At 33.0% G+C, this 17,239-nt stretch overlaps 1 protein-coding gene and 1 long non-coding RNA gene across 2 annotated transcripts; one reads left to right on the top strand and one right to left on the bottom strand.

Moving 5' to 3' along the window:
- Positions 1-900: 900 nt before the first annotated feature.
- On the bottom strand, positions 901-2,364 carry LOC107473211 (uncharacterized). Its single transcript, XR_001588928.3, has 3 exons — positions 1,971-2,364; positions 1,814-1,855; positions 901-1,259 (listed from the first exon to the last, which is right to left on the bottom strand). It is a non-coding gene; the product is annotated as an uncharacterized LOC107473211 (long non-coding RNA).
- Positions 2,365-6,653: 4,289 nt separating this feature from the next.
- LOC107473276 (uncharacterized) lies at positions 6,654-13,094 on the top strand. Its single transcript, XM_021136276.2, has 4 exons — positions 6,654-6,998; positions 10,657-11,442; positions 11,526-12,542; positions 12,640-13,094. The coding sequence occupies exons 1-4, from the start codon at positions 6,654-6,656 to the stop codon at positions 12,979-12,981; spliced, it is 2,490 nt and encodes an 829-aa protein (XP_020991935.2). The 3' UTR covers positions 12,982-13,094.
- The last annotated feature ends 4,145 nt before the right edge of the window (positions 13,095-17,239 follow it).

Raw genomic sequence — 17,239 nt, 5'->3', positions numbered from 1 at the left:
GATTTTTGTTAATTGATTATTGACACCCACTAGCTGTTTGTTCTTGGTCTCAACTGACTCGTTTATGTCTTTTTCTTATTTTATCTTTTGTGAAAGTGAAATTAATTAGTGAATCAATGATTATCTTGCTCTTAACAACCACAAGACTAATTAAACTGTTCACTGGTTGGTAGTTTTTGGGTTAACAATTTTATTTGATAATTTATATCCTTGCTCTTAGATAGCTAGTGTTGATAGGTTGGTTGAAGGAAATTGTAAGAGTAGATACGAAAAGTTTAAGATTCGTGAGAAGCTTACACATTTAAGATTCGTGAGAAGCTTACACAACTTGGGTTCGGTGTCGATGAGGTGGTAAAAGTTGTATTGAAGTTTTCTGAGAATTCTCATGTGTGTGCTCACTTTTGGAGAATGTCAGATTCACAGAAGATTGTCTTTGTGCATTTCATTATGTGAAGTTATGATATGTGATAGAAACTTATTATGTGGTTTAGTATATTATGTTGGAACTTAATTATAATGTTTTGGTATGCATTGGATGGTTAAAAGGGTATTGCTTGTCATTATGATTTGGTGTACATTTGGCTGGAAAAGACTTTATTGCTTAACTTTTGTTATGTATTGACTATTGAGTAGGTGATTTAATGCTTACTGCAATATTATGGTATTAGTTATGTTAACCCAACATTTCAATATAATGAGTCTAAGCATTATTGAATTAATGATCTTATTAAGCATTTCAATATTGTGTTATTTAGCATTTGTTCTATTTAACAGGTTCTGATGCTCACAAAGTTTAAGTTTACATTTTCTTAAGTTGTGTTCTTTGCTCACAAAGTTGTCCTTTTTAGCAAATGCATGGGTTGCTCAATATTCAAATCAAGTGACAATGACAAATTATAATTCTGTTCATAATTTGCAATAGTAACAAGGAAAGAGTATTTCATTACAGCAACCTAATTTATACAATTTATCCATATGCTTGTTTCAATCCGGATTTCATACTAGAACTTAAAAACCAGTACTATGATTAAAACAATACAAACTACAAAACCAAAAATTCGAAAGAACGCTAAAAATTTCAGAAATACAATTTCATTCTGCAGTTTTTCAACTTGTTCGATCAACTTCAAATTGGAACTAAATCACGAGAGCTCTTAAACCATACTCGCAAAAACGTTCGCCCATTACATTAGAACTGTCGCTGCTATAGGAACTACTTGTAGATCTTCTACTTGTAGATACCATTGTTAAATAGGCTGCTGTATCCGTGAGAGTAATAAAAAAATCAGAACAGCGATAAAAAAATCATATGTAACTTTAATGTGAAGTTCAAATTCACAGCATCTAAAATAAGGGATGTCCAAAGTCCAAATGGCAAATTATATAATTAAGTCTTAAGATCAAGAATATAGATACAATATAAGAAATTAGCAATTAACTTTGACCTGAAAAAAGCAATAACAAATGGTAACTCTTACATGCTCCTTTCTAGACACAGCAATTAACTAAACCTTGTAACATTTTTTCTTCCATTATTTGGCCAAGAGAATCAGTAAGTGGATAATAAAACCTAAAAGAAATTTATTAAAGCATACTATGTGGTATAACATAAGCATTCTAAAGATCACCAAATGCTTATGAATTAGCATAGGTACCAATCAGGCATAATACTTAAATGTTTATGATTGCTAATTTATTTGCAAAATATGCATTTTGTTTCGATCAATTTTGATTTTTAAAGCCTAGAGGTATAACATAGGAAGTGGAACACAATAAATTACCAAGTCATAAAATGAGATCACCAATGCAATACCTGGTTTGCCTCAAAGATTCCAGGATTATTGAGGCTGATTATCTGCATAATAGAACAGAATAATTAGTAAGCATCAATGTTAATAGTGAATGATATTTTTGTAAGTACATGCAACAGTTCCAAGATTATTTTGTCAAATGCTTCGAGATAATTTTACCTGAGATTTCACATCAGGAAGATTGATATCTAGTTCAGGCTGCATAATGACATAGTTTATACTTAATACCAATATTCGGATTTGGGATTGAAGGAAACAAACAGATATATACAAATATACAATAAGAACACGTGCAGCAGAAATTTTAAACAAATGATCAAGCAGAAATACGAAATCTTAAGCAAATGAGGGCAAATCAGAAAATGAGGATTCTGAAATTTTTATCCATATGAGGCCAAATCAGTAAACAGAGGATTCCAGGTTTGTTGACAGAGAAATGGCCGACACAAGAGAGACAGCTCCGGCAAGGTGGCGATGGTGGCGACGCAGACCCAGAGGCGCGCAAACTAGAGCAACAACACGACCCTCGAAGACTTGCAGACGCGATTGTGAACCGCCGAATTGGATTTGGGTCAGGATTTTATTTGATATTTAAGAATATTTTTGTAATTTTATTCATTTCAGTCTCTAGTTTTATTTTAAATCAAACAAAATACTGAGACGTAATTTAGTTCTGTACACTTCTATACCAAACACGAGACTTATTTTAATTTCTGTCTCTCTGCCAAATACTACCTAAATGCATAAAAAATTTTCAAATTAGCCAAGTATTAAAATAGGAAAAGAAGTTTGAAAAATGCCAAAGAATAAAAGAAGTGTAAAATAAAGGATTTGAAAAGGAGACTGACTGAAATCGAAATAATTTGCACTGAATTATAAATAAAATCAATTAAAATGCCTCCGACTGGATCAAAGGACTTTTGGCAAAAAACTTAAAGATACTAAAATGTAAATTGGCAAATAAGTAAAAAAAACTTTAAATGTAAATCTGACAATGAAATTAAAGTATGCTTTGAAGATAAATCTGACAAAAAAAATAAAGGTTACAAGAATTGTAAATGGAAAATTAAAGACATAGAAAAAAATTCCACAGAAATTGAACTCAAATATAGGCTCATAAATTCGTTGGGATATGAGTGTGCTTGAGTGTATTTTTGAAGAGAAATTCCAACCTTATTTCCTAAAATTTACTAATATTTATAACGTGCTTCTATAACCGACCAAGCGACCACTAATTGCATGGTGCTGAATTGTATGCGCATTTTTAGGTAAATATTCCCACTCTTTTGCTAATGAACATTACTAATAAATTTCCAACTCAGAAAAAAGCCTTCAACTTCTTTTTTTGTGTAACCGCTCGATTCTCCACTCGAAAATGCTATTCAATTCTCTATTCGAATTACTTCTCGATTTATTAAGATATCAAAATCGAGTACACATCAGATAACTTCCACTTAACGCTTGCACGTGTGTTTTTTCGATTTCTACTCTTTTTCTAACATCTCACCAGCATTTCGAATTAGTTTATCCTTTCAAAAGTATTTTTCGACTAACACTACTATAATATCATTAAGCATTTGTTCATCAAAGCATTGGTAACTTCTCTCTTCTTGTATTTCTATTATTGTTGTCACCATCATCATGCTCTTCTAATACATCTAAAAGGGTCAAAGTTGAAGTTCAACAATTCACACAAGTGTCTTATTCCTTAATGGGATTGAGGAGAAACAAGAACCCTCTAAGAAGAAGGTGGAGTCATGTTACAGAGCAATTCTTCCAAGCAAGTCTAATCCCACATAAAACATGTAAAACTCATATATAATTATGTCATAACTAGCCATGTATCCCCCTCCTTTTCTTATCAATATATCAATGTCATAGTTAACAATTCTATAAAAAAATTCAAAATTCATCCGGTGCAAAAAATCGTATCACAATAATGGTGAACTAGAAAGTTAATTATTGTTGCAAGCATTTTACCAGCACATCAAAATGCTGAATCCTGAAACTGCCACCACAGACAAATTTATAAAAAACAAGCTAACAAAATTTATGGTGCAAGCATTGCATAGGACAACAGAGATGAAAGCTTAGTGCTCTATCATATGTTAAGAGTATATTAGCCAATCTAAAAATGAGACTATAAAGCTGAATAAAATAAAAGTATAAACAAAAGAATTGAAACATTGAATACATAATGAGAAGTAAACCTTCAACTAGGTTAGGTAAGAATTCGATTTGGTCCAATTCACCGGTTTTAAGACAGTTTTTTGGTTTTTTAAAGGTTCTAAAATTGATCGTTGGTGGTGAATTAAATTGAATTGAATATTGGTTTTCAGTTGAACCAGTTTGACTGACTGATTTGATCTAATTTTTAAAACATTGACTAAAATTAAAATTTCAATTTCAAAATAGAAAATTTCAATCTTTTTAGTATCTTCAGAGAATGAGAACACATAAAATTAAAATTTTGAAGAAAAAAATTAAAACTTTATTAATATTTTTTTCCTAAAATGCTCTCATTAAAATTTTTATATTCCAAATATATTCTTCTCCAGTCTTACTCCACCTCTCACCACTTCACCACATTTTTTCCATTACTGAAATGTAAATTTTGGATTTTTATTTGAAAAGGTAAAATGTAATTTTCCACTCTTAAATATTTTTTTCTCATATTTTTTTATCTTATTTATAAAATAAATGATAAAAAATCACACTTTATCCTCTAAAATAAAATTCAAAATATAAAAAATCCAAATCTCATCTATTATCTATCTTTAGAAAACTACAGGAGAAGAAAAAAAAAACTCAGAAGTTAATCATCACATTATGTTGCTAATTAATTCATCATAATCACAAAAAATTAATCAATATTTTTTGTCACCTCTACAACAACACTAGCTCATGCCTTGGCCTTTGAAAACCATAACTACGTCCTCACCTACTGCAGCCATGACATTTCAGCAAGTGAGAAGGAAATTGCATTTCTCATAGTATCATGATTCTTGTTTTATTTATGACAATGTAATATAATAAGGTGTCATACTTTACTTTCTTTAAATTTTTTATATTTATTAAGATTAGTGAGTTAACCATTAGACTAATATAAATTAATTTTTTATTCTAACCAATTTTATTGTTTTATTTTATTAATAAATTACTACACACTTATATGTATAAAAATGAAATTTAAATTTCTTATAATTTTTTTTTTGTTTTCCATGGTATCCCCCAGCCCGGCAAGCTAAAGATTAATCCACCGCGGTACTAAGCTTTATTTAAGGGTTTGCCGTTGGCTAATGGGTTGCTGCATGCACAAGACGGGATTCAAACCCCCGACACTTACTTAAGCGGACTAGTGAACTAACCACTAAACTAACTCAACTTGATTTAAATTTCTTATATTTACTTAAGCAAATTAGTCAGTTTCTTATTTTAGTCAATTTTATTGCTTATTTTATGCTTTGAGACTTGAGAATGAGATCATGGGCTCAAGGAATTGTGGTCCAAAGAAACATTGTTAAGGAAAAACAATAAGATAATGTTATTCAGCCAAAATTTTCTATTTACATTTAAGTATTGGGAGTTAAATTTAATTATTACTATAACCTTTCATGTTAATGAAAAAGTAAGTGTATTATGATGTAATTGTGTTGTGTATATATCAAAGAAAGATAATATAATCAAGGTTTTGAAAATAAGACAAAATCGATCGGTCGAATCGGTTTAACTGTGAATCGACATTCAATTTGATTCAATTCATCTTCAAAATCGTTCAATTTTAGAATCGTTGAAAAATCATAACATTATTCGAAAATCAGACCAAACTGAACGGTTATTACAAAAGAATGAAATAATCCTTTAAAAAAAAAAAAAACTTATCTAAACAAGATTTTGAAACCATAAAATGTATTAAGGGTTTGAATGTAATTACAAATGATAAGGGTTAATTAATTAGTTAAGATAAGAGTGTTAGCTTTATGTATAAATAGTTAAATACTTAAATAGTAGTTTGCATTTCTGTAAAGTTAACTCCCACAAAGGAATAAACTTCAGTTTAATCTTCTTCCTTTCTTCCGCGTTTACACTGCTTTGCTCATCACAACATGGTATCAAGAGCCAGATTGTGAAATGCAATAATAACAATTCTGAAAAGAACACTTCTTTAATTTCTTGCAAATCTAAATTGAATTCCCTTAATTTAACTGATAAGCACCCATTATGTCTTGATTCTGATTCTACTATTTCTAAATACAATCATATTACTCCATCATGTTTAGACGTTGGCTCTAGTACTAATTCTTTCAATCATTGCATATCTAAATCTAATTCTTGTAATTCCAAAGCTATATACAATTGTGATCAGCATGTGAATTTCAATGATCATAATAATAGTAACTCATTATGTCCTGTGTCTAAATGTGTTACTCCTACTCTTACCCTTTGCAAGTCTGATTCTGGTTTACCTAATATTAATGATTCATCTAAATATGCTTTATTAACTAATTAACAAAATTATAACCCAATTGAACTATGGCATAAAAGACTTGGCCACACAGCTGTACCTAATGTTTGAATATGCCAAAGCTATACCTTTGAATCTGTGTGAATCATGCTCTATATCTAAAATACATGCTCTCCCTTTTTCTTGGTCAAATTCTGTTTATACATCACCATTAGAACTTGTTTTTGTTGATATTCGGGGACCCTCTCCTATCACTTTAAATTCTGGATATAGATATTTTATTAAGCTTTGTTGATGCTTTTACAAAATATACATATGTGTTCTTCCTTATTAATAAATCTCAAGCTTTGTCTGCCTTGCAAGTCTACAAAAATTTAATGGAAACTCAAACTGGTTGTACCTTAAAGTCTCTTCAATCTGATCATGGCATGGAGTTTATGTCATATGCTTTCCAAAATTTTCTTCAATCAAATGGCATTAGACATAGACTCAGCTGCCTTTATACACATCAACAACAGGGAACGGTTGAAAGAAGACACAGGACCATTGTTGAAACTGGTCTTTCTCTCATGGCAACTGGATCTCTTCCCATGCAATTCTGGGAGGATTCTTTTGCCACTGCTGTTTATCTTCTTAATAGGCTGCCGTCAACTGTTCTTGGTAATCAATCACCATTTGAAAAAGTTTTTAATAAGAAACCTGATTACAAGATGCTAAAAATTGTTGGTTGTGCTTGCTTTCCATATCTCGGGTTCTATAATAAGCATAAATTAGAATATAGATCAGAAAATTGCTTATTCTTAGGATATGATAATTCACATCATGGTTTTAAATGTATGAACAAATCTGGAAGGCTCTATCCATCTAGACGTGTATTTTGATGAAAATGATTTTCCATTTACTTAAAAGTAAAAGAAACTTAAAGAAAAGGAAAGTAGAAAGGAGAAAAAATCCTAGGTAATTTGTTTTGAGGTAAGGGGATGGAGATTCAGAGATCGAGATTTAGTATTATGTTTGTCAATCTAGAGATTGATACTAAAATTTTAATTTCTATTCCCAAAATTTTAGTTAGGGGTGTTCATGGATTCGGTGAAATCGGGTTTGTTTTGACCCAGATTCGCCCTAAATATACACCACGTCTATTTTTTAGACCTTAATCCAACCATAGACCCGATGAAACTTAAATATTTTTGAGCCACAACTATACCGGATCTAAATCAAGTGAAAACCAAGTCTTTAAAACTTTAATAATAATTTATAAAGAAACTTATTTATAAAAAAACTTATTTATGATGCACTTATTTATAAAGAAGAAACTTGTTACCGAAAAGTTGATATCAATATTTGAACTTGAATTTGTCCATAAATTCTAATTTGATATTTCTTTGATATATTTTCTAATTCAACACGTGTGATTAAAAATAAAACAGTAAGCTTATAATTAATATAACATAATATTGAAATTAATTTAAAACATATAAATCTTTTTTAGTTCCTTTAGGGTGCACATGGGCCAGTTGAAGCCATGTTTACCTTGACACGGACCCGACAAAAAAATGACTGAGTCTATTTTTGATATCCTTACCCGGTTCTAAACTCGGTAGAATCACACCAAATTAGTCTCTAAATTGTTCGGGACTAGGCTAGGTCTTTGGGCTGGACCGGACCATGTTCACCCTTAATTTTAGTATTTCAATACCTCCAAAAAATGGAAATACAGAGGACTAAAATTTTTTGGAACAGAGACTGAAATTTTAATATATTTTAGAGAAATTTGTCCCGCAAATATTTTTGTCCCTAACCATTTGAAAATACTTTTAAATCCCTAACCTTCACAAAACTTGGACGGGTGAGTCTCCCCATTCAAATGCCTCTGTCATGCCCAACAGAAAAGTCTGATGTAACTCCCGTTCTGATGGCCTGGCGTCACGGGTTGACACGTGGACTGATGAAATATATATTATTTGCGTCTTCTTTTAAATATATGTGCATATATATAAAGAAAAAGGATATCTTTGTCTGGGAAAATGATCATTTAATAACAAATCGCCATTTGAACTCCGATCTCATACTCAATGGAGCTCGTTCTACTTGTGGAAAGTCTAAAAAGATCATTCAGAACCCGATAATTAACACCGAGATTCTCGCTAGTTGCTCCGGTTGGACCAGTCTAACAAAAGTTTTCATCTTATAGAATCAGAACGAAATTCCCTTACTTAGAGGGATTTGCCACAACCAAATTATCTTCTTCAATGTGTTCTATAATGGATTATTTTTCTTTGGCCCCAGCAATAAATGGTTTAATGCGACAATACACTCTGATGTTTCCTGCATCCAAAAGGAAAGAAATTATGTGAATTCTTTATTCACCTACAGTGGATGATCCCGAATAAAAGTAGCAAAGATAATGGCACCTTTTAATTCTTGGATTTCATTGAACAATTTTCGATTTTCAGCTACAACAATCTGATAGTTCTCGGCTGCATGCACCAATGATTTAAGATTTACACCTAAATGGTTTAAAATAAAATGATTAACAGCTTATTATTAACCAAAGTGTAAAATAAAATAGGAAGAATGAGCACTAACATGGCATGAGAATAACAGAACATAACTAATTGATTACACTCCTCTGCATAAACCTTTTGCTCTTGCATAACATTTTGTTTAATGGACTCCCAAGATAATTTCATTTTCTGCAAGATTTTAAAAAATTTGCACACAAGATTATAATGCTTTACATTGTGAATATCATATTTGACATCAACACATTTGTAAGCGTACCTCTAGGTTACTAAATTGAAAATTTACAACATTTAGCATCTGGTTCTTTTTCATGTTTCACTCGTTATTTTTTGAAACATAACAAGACTCGAGCTCTTTACACTTATTGCGCCATTCTTCTAATTGCTGCTCATATGCTTTAGTTTTCTGTTCTATTTCTGCTTTAGCTTCCATAGCCTCTACTTCTAATCGTGAGCATTTTAATTCAAGTGTTTTTTTGCCTCAAGTGCTCTAATTTTGGATTGATCTTCACGAACCTTGAAAAGATTGCTTTGCTGATGGCACAGGACAGGAAAAGAAAGTGATATGATGAAATCAATGCAGAAAGAAAAATAAGTCAAAGTACTAATAAGTGTATTTGGCATACAATTCTTGAATATTCTGCTTGGACTGACATGCGGCGCTCAAGCTCCTGGAAACTTTTCTCAACAAGCAGGCGACGCACTGAATAACAAACATTAATATTAATGAATGAACGAAACGAGCCATGTGCAACACAAACCAGAAATCTATTAAGGCCATACATACATAAGGCATTTCACCATTTCGTTTTTCAATGGTTCTTCAAGAATACCATTCACAAAACTAAGAAAATTGGCATTAGAGTGGAATGCCAAAAGTAAATGTACAGAGCATGAACTATTACAAGGCTTGCATCACCTTAAAATCTAGAAAAACTAAAACTAGTGGACTTTAAGAATTTGACATTAAAGACACATGAATTTTCTTCAAAGATTCCCCAAATAAATATAATGATGTAGTATGATCCTGATGAACTTAACTTTAGCTACAGTTTCTTGAACAATCTAGGAAAACTTACCAACTTCCGTATTCTCAAAGTAACCTCACAAGGGATGTTCAGTGAAGACTCTCTTAGCCTTGCGGCTAAAAGCTTCCCTAATAATGAAGTGTTTCATTTGTATGTACTATCTAAAACCATTTCAGAACAAAATTTTCAAATTTTTTTTCTTATCTTACAGAATGGACAACCCAAAAAAATTCTGTTCGAATTGCTAATCGTCCTCTACATATACATTATTGCATAAACTCCACAGAAACACCTCGGGACGACACCATCTTTTAGGTCTTTGGCGTGCACAACACAAGGAACTGAGCTTAAAGGTGAATTTTCTTGTCTTACTTCTTCTTGACGTTGATGATGTTCCATTAGCAGCCATTATTGATGCAGGTAGAGCTCTTCACCACCAGCATATACAAAGAAACGCAATCAATTTAAGGATTAGGGCCAAACACAAAACGACCTAATTTTTAGGTTGAGAGACTTATTTGTCCAATTTTCGAAAGTAGCCTTTCACTCATCAGTCTATGTGTCAACCCGTGACGCCAGGTCATCAGAACAAAAGTCACGTCAGACTTTTCCATTGGATCTGATGGAGGCATTTGAATGGAGGGATTCATCCGTCCAAATTTTGTGAAGGTCAGGAATTTAAAAATATTTTCAAATTGTCAGAGACAAAAATATTTGCAGACAAAAGATCAAAAACCTATTTGTCATTTTTTTCTATATTTTATATCTAAAATATCTCTATTTTAATCGATTAATTCTAACTTTATCCTTTATACAAATTAAATTAGAACTCCATTCTTATTTTCCTATCTATCTTCCATCTTACACCGACCACAATACTAGCCGTAGCCTATCTGATTCGCCGTCGCCATGTGAGCAATGTTAATCCGAACCCGGAAAGGGTACTGGCAATCCCTGTGAAGAAGAGTGATCCTGTGGATCTGTACAGGCCGTTACGACAGTTCGTAGCCACAAAATATTCAGAGAGCGATGCACAGAAAGTGGAAAGCGTTCTCGAAACCCTAAACAAATGCCGCAGGGACATGGTGGAGCGAGGGGACCTCTCCCTTCCTAAGCAACGTGACTGCCTCATCCACTACTTCAAATGTCTCTGCATGGTTGAGCCACTCTTCACCGCTATCTCCTCCGACGCCGACTCCGACTCCGACCCGATCATCTTTGTCTGGTACGACGCCTTCAACCCTAAGCATGAGAATGGGGTCTCCTCGGAGCGCAACAGCATCCAATTGGAGAAGGCTGCTGTTCTCTTCAACCTTGGAGCCATACACAGCCAGATTGGGGCCTCTTGCGACCGCACCACCGCCCTTGGCCGTCACCTTGCAATGGAAGCCTTCAATGCTTCCGCCAAATTCTTCTACAAACTCTGGCAGTATTTTGCCAAGGACGTCTCCGCCACTCTCGACTTGACTGTCCTCTTCGCCGAGAGTCTGCACTGGCTCTTGTCCGCTCAGGCTGAGGATCTCAAATTACAGCAACGACTCCACCACAACAACACAAATGACGACGCCAGTTCTGCTCTCGAACAACATCAATGTGCCCTTGCGTTTGAATATGTCAGTTTTCACTCTAGATTGATTTTACCTTTACTTTTTCATTTTAGATTTTCAATAGCATGATGATGATGATGATGATGTAGGTTTCTAAGCTTTATCGGGCGGCATGTGATCTGATACTTTGTGATTCCGTTGCAACCGCAGTTGTCGTCTCATTTGACGAAACCTGGATAACTCATCTTTCCCTGAAGGTGAAATTCTTTGAAGTGGAGGCTCGTCGGAGGCGATCATCCATCCTACCCAAATCCGAGCGACTCCCATTGTTCCAGTTTCGTCCTCTTGATGATAATGCAGAGTCTATCACTGAAAAATTAGTTACAGGGATCTGCCACCAGTGGATACACAATCAACATCGAATCCCATACATTGACCTCTCCCTTTCCGAGTACAGCCCTTTCAAGATTATCGATGGTGGAAAGCTGGTGGCTTACCCATGGGACATGCCTCCTCCTTATCCAACAAATTTGTCAATCCTCTCATCTTCGTCTTCGTCTCATGTTCTGGCATTCCCTTTGAAGAAGTGTGAGCCCTTGGATCTATACGAGTCCCTGCGCAATTATTTTGTCCTCAAATACTCTGAGAGCGTGGCAAAGAGAGTAGAAGGCCTTCTCCAAATGCTAAACAAATTGCGTGATGAGATGCAGCGTGATGACATCTCTCTACCCGTTCGCCGCGACTGCCTCATCCGCTATTTCAAATGCCTTTGCATGATTGAGAACTTGTTCCCCATGACTTCCTCACCCAATCCACCTATCTTTGTTTGGTACAATGCCTTCAACCCACAAGAAGACTCTTCTCAGCACAACATTCATTTGGAGAAGGCCTCTGTTCTCTTCAACCTGGGAGCCCTCTGCACCCACATTGCTCTCTCCTGCGATCCCACCACCTTCCAAGGCCATCGCATTGCCATCGACGCCTTAAATGATGCTTCATATTGGTTCTACATGCTAAATTCTGAGACTAAGAAGGCATCTGCCACTGTTGACTTGTCAATAAACTGCACCGATATGCTGTGCGAGATAATATATGCCGAGATTGATGACTTGAAGTTCCATTCACCTCTTTCCCAGTCTGATCGATCACCATTAGGTGGATTTGTTGTATGCATCATAATCTACCTTTTCAGTTGATCCTTTCTTTGCGTGTTTGATTGTTATGAATCTTGATTTGTTAAATTGTTTGACTGGGATGATGTAGGTTTCTCAGCTTTATCGGCAAGCTTATGATCTGTTGACATCGGGGCCTTTAGCTGAGAGTCTCGTTCAATCCTCGATACCTCAATATCTCGAGTCGAAGATGCAAACCCTCCATGTTAAAACTGCTCCTATTGATGTCACTGACCAATTTCTTTCAGGGTATTGTACGGCTCAATCCCTTCTTCAACAGGGATGTCAACCACTATGCTTGGACCTTCTCTCCGAGGCTGGCCCTGTCATGATTAAGGATGGAAATCTTGTGGCCAACCTTAGAGGCAGTAATGTTGCCATTGGAGGAGATGAGCTCCCAGGTGATCATACCACCACAATAACATTACCATAGAGATAAACTAAACAGGCTTTAGGATTTTTTTTCCCCTTTTTTAAGTTGGATGTTGGAATTTTGTTCGTTGATGCTAGAACTCTGTTTGTGAATATATTATCCTCATAATTTTGTTTATTGATGTGTGAATATATTGGTTCTTATTCCACACCAATTTGTATGCCTCTAATCTGGTAGCAATTGTTAGTTTTTTTTTTTTTTTTTTTTAATTTTTGAAATTCGTTATGTGTCTTATTTAGTATAGTCTTTCACAAATGGATTCGAGTAGAGTTTTAATCGATAGAGCAACTAATATGCATATGTTTTGCTAAATGTGAATGAAGTTGTTTTTTAAACAAAACTTGCTGTCAAACAGTGACAAGGTACAGCCTCTCACTCTTTCTCTAATTTATTTTCTATTTTTCCCTTTGGGAAATAGCAGATTAGGTATTTCCTTTACTAGAATGTAGAGGAAAGTATATCTTTTTGTGGTTATGTTTTTTCATTCTGACAAATGTCCCTGTGTTCTTGTTCGATTGTTTGAGATCAATTAATTATTCTTGTTTAAAACCATTGCTTCTATTGTTACTCAAATCCTTCTAAATTAACTGTTTGTATTTACACAATTTTCCTTATGTGCTGCCGAGATGAGTTTTGCCTTCTTCATTGCAGTAGACCCTAGTTATGCTTTCTTCTCTTCTACCTCTTCAGTTTTGCTCAAATCTTTTGACAAATATAAATTGAATCTGTGTAATTTGATAAATTCTCAATGTGATTGCTCCTGGCCTGGAAGGACCCGTATATAGTTATTTAAAATTGGATAATTTAATATCACTTTTAATCGGGTTTGCCTCTTTGGCTCTTTTTCTTCCAATTTTCCAATTCTGATTTTGTTGACCCAATTTTGCAAAGCATCTGAGCATGTGGTTTTCTTACCTAACCTGGTTGGTATATATTCGATGTTTCAATTCTTGTGTGTATACTTTCTTATTTTATTTCAGCTTTATAGTATCATTTTTAGATTGGCTAATCTACTCCTAACATATGGTAGAGCACTTAGTTTTCACCTCTGTTGTCCTATGCAATGCTTGCACCGCAAATTTTGTTAGCTTGCTTTATTTTTTGCCTGAGGTGGGAGTTTCAGGATTCAGCATTTTAATGTGCTGGTAAAATGCTTGCAAGAATGATTAACTTTCTAGTTCACCAATTTTCCTCATCTAAGTTATTTTGAATTGTTGTTTACTCACTATTTTGATATGTTTTTTAGCACCTGACGAATTGTTATAGGATAATAAAGTTCTTAATCATCATTTTAGTGCAGGATTTTGGATTCTTTTTATTTTATTTGACCATGACTTTGCCATCTTCACAAATAAAATGTTGAACAATCAATGATGGAGAGACATAAACATGATAAGATCATGTTAAAAATGAATATGAGCCAATCCAAACCCAATTGGGAGAATATATATGTTTTGACTTACGAGAAATGAAGGAATGGTTGTTCATTTCTGGATATCTATATTCTGGTGTAAAATGGCATAGATATTTATGTTGCGGTTGCTTTTCATTTTGATTTCAATTGATTACAATGGAAAGCAACATAGGAACTATAAGAATTATAGATTTGACTATGCCATATAACTCAAATAGGTTGGCTAGGAAAATTCCTAAACATCTAAATCACAGTGGCATATATTAAACTGAATTACTTAAAGTAACAAAAAAAAGGCTAAGAAAAGGAGGGGGATACATGGCTAGTTATGACATTGATATTGATATATTGATATTAAGGGTTGAAACTATTAATTATATATGAGTTTTACATGTTTTGTGTGGGGATTAGACTTGCCTTGGAGGGATTTCTGAGAAACATGACTCCACCTTCTTCTTAGAGGTTCTTGTTCCTCCTCAATTCCAATGAAGAATTAAACACTTGTGTGGATTTTTCAACTTCAACTTTGACCCTTGTAGATGTAGTAGGAAGAGCATGTTGATGGTGACAACAATAATGAAAGTACAAGAACAAGAGAAGTTACTAGTACTATGATGAACAAAGGCTTCATGGTATTATAGTAGCAATAGAAGAGGATATTTGATTATTGATTCTTATGATTGTAGTTGAAGATGAATTGAACGTGGCATACTGGCATTAAGTTTAGTATCTTCAAATGTTTTCTAAGTACAATTGTAAAAATGGTGAAAAATCTAATTTGGGACTTGGTGCATATAGATGTTAGATGGGATCGTGTGGCTATTATATAACCTTTGATTGAGTGACCTACTATGACATTTTTTGACCTTAGGATGGATTTGGTGAAAATGGAATGGTGACGGAAGCTAAGAAAAGGTCATGTGATTAGGCACGTCATGTTAACATATAAAATATACTATAAACTATGGATGTGTTGATAAAAATATCTCCACTTTTAATAATGACAAAAATATCATCAAAATATCATTAAACGTGATAAAAAATAACAAAAGAAATATTTTTATAACTGGCAAATAATTTTTGTATTTAGCAAATTGCATATATATTTAATCCAAAATTTTATACTAATATTTGAATAACATTTTAGAAAATGCATAACAAAATCTAGATAAAAAATTGATTTTTAGATTTTTTATTTTTTAAAATTAATTTGGTAATTGACAAAAAATTCGAACAAAATCTATTTAACATACAATTATTAAATTTTCAGGATATAAATGTCTTATTTTTTTAATTATACTTGTAAAAAAATCCAATCTTAAAAATATTTTTGAGTATATATTTAATATTGGTTATTTTTGTCATGTTTTAAAATGTTCTGAAGACATTATTAAAAGGGTTAAGTATGATTTTGGTATCTAAGGTTTAAGCTGAAAATTTTATTCGTCTCCAATATTTTTTTTATTTTGGCATTCAAATTCTTCTTTAAGATTCAACTTGATTTTAAAATTGTCCTTTCTCTAATTATTGGATAAAAATATCTTTGCATAGAATCACACTTTCTTTCACTTTTTTTTTATAGATCCAGCATTTTTGCACCCTCAAATTTCAGACAATCTCAAATCAAAATAATTTTAGACAAGAACTGAACATCTATGCAATTAACAAGAAGAACAAGAAGAATCAGTAACAACAAAAATAACAACTAACTGAATAAGAAGAATCAACAACAAATAATAACAAGAAGAGGGTGACTCAAATCACCGTCGTGAGCACTACTGGAGGCAACACAACGAGAAGAGGATGGCTCAGACCACCGCCGCCAGTATATTTGCCTGCCCGCATTGTTGCCGCCAATGTCTCTGCCTACCTACGTTGTTGCCACCCGCTTGTCTACTCGCTTCTCTGCTCTCCTTTTTGGCCACATCTCTGCTCGTCTCTTCGCCCCGTCTTTGCCCACCTTCTCTGTCGGGATTGCTGCCCTCCCTTGTCCTTGGTTAAGACTTACTGCTAGAAAATTTGCGGTGAATGGGGAATATGAGGGAGTGGGATGATAGGAAAAAAATTGGGAAAGTAGGGTATTTTTGTCCAAAAAATTGATTTTAAAACCAAATCGGATCTATAACAAAAAAACATTTTTTTTATAAGTGAAAAAAATATTTGTATTTAACAAATGATTTGTGCATTTAATATGAATTTTTGTAGTAATATTTAAATAATTATTTAAAAAGTGTACACAAAAAATGGGTGCAAAATTCGATTCTTGGCTTAGATTTTTTTATTTTTCAAAAAAAAAATCCATTATAATAATCTTTTTTAAAAAGATTCATTAGACATAAAATTACCAAATTTTAAAAATAAAAAATTTTATTTTTCTAATAATATTTATAAAAAATTGCATCAAAATTTTATTTTTAAAGTTTTTTAAAAATATATATAGTTATTTTTGTCACGTTTTTTAAACTATTTCGATGTGTTACCTAGAAGTAGATGGTATATTAGACAATCTCCAATAGGGAACTCATCCAAATTTCTGTTTATGACCCACCTGTCATAAAAAGTAACTCCACATCAGCTTTTGCGTCATAAACAGTAAATAGGAACTCAAAACATCTCTCTTTTCTCCATTAGGAGGAACTAACTTTAGTCCCTATTGTGGTCCTACTTAATTAATTAATTAAAATACTTAAAATTAATATAATTAATTTTTTTCAATAATGTAATTTAAATTTATAAATTTAAAAATAATTCACTATTAAAAATATTAAGATTCAAAAAAAATTATTTATAATGTAGTTAACATTTTAAATTTTATAAATAAAAATAAATAATCCAACCAAAAAT

Source organism: Arachis duranensis, chromosome 2 (genome assembly GCF_000817695.3).
Source record: "Arachis duranensis cultivar V14167 chromosome 2, aradu.V14167.gnm2.J7QH, whole genome shotgun sequence".
Taxonomy (NCBI): Eukaryota; Viridiplantae; Streptophyta; class Magnoliopsida; order Fabales; family Fabaceae; genus Arachis; species Arachis duranensis.
The sequence above is the reverse complement of the archived record's forward strand: the minus strand, read 5'-3'. Positions and strand labels throughout refer to the sequence as shown.

Excerpts from the sequence above, each read along its gene's own strand:
- LOC107473276 (XM_021136276.2), top strand. The coding sequence starts at position 6,654 with ATGGAAACTCAAACTGGTTGTACCTTAAAGTCTCTTCAATCTGATCAT. Across the intron at positions 6,999-10,656 it reads ATTACAAGATGCTAAAAATT|AACTCCATTCTTATTTTCCT; the intron begins GTTGGTTGTGCT and ends AAATTAAATTAG. Across the intron at positions 12,543-12,639 it reads CACCATTAGGTGGATTTGTT|GTTTCTCAGCTTTATCGGCA; the intron begins GTATGCATCATA and ends GGGATGATGTAG.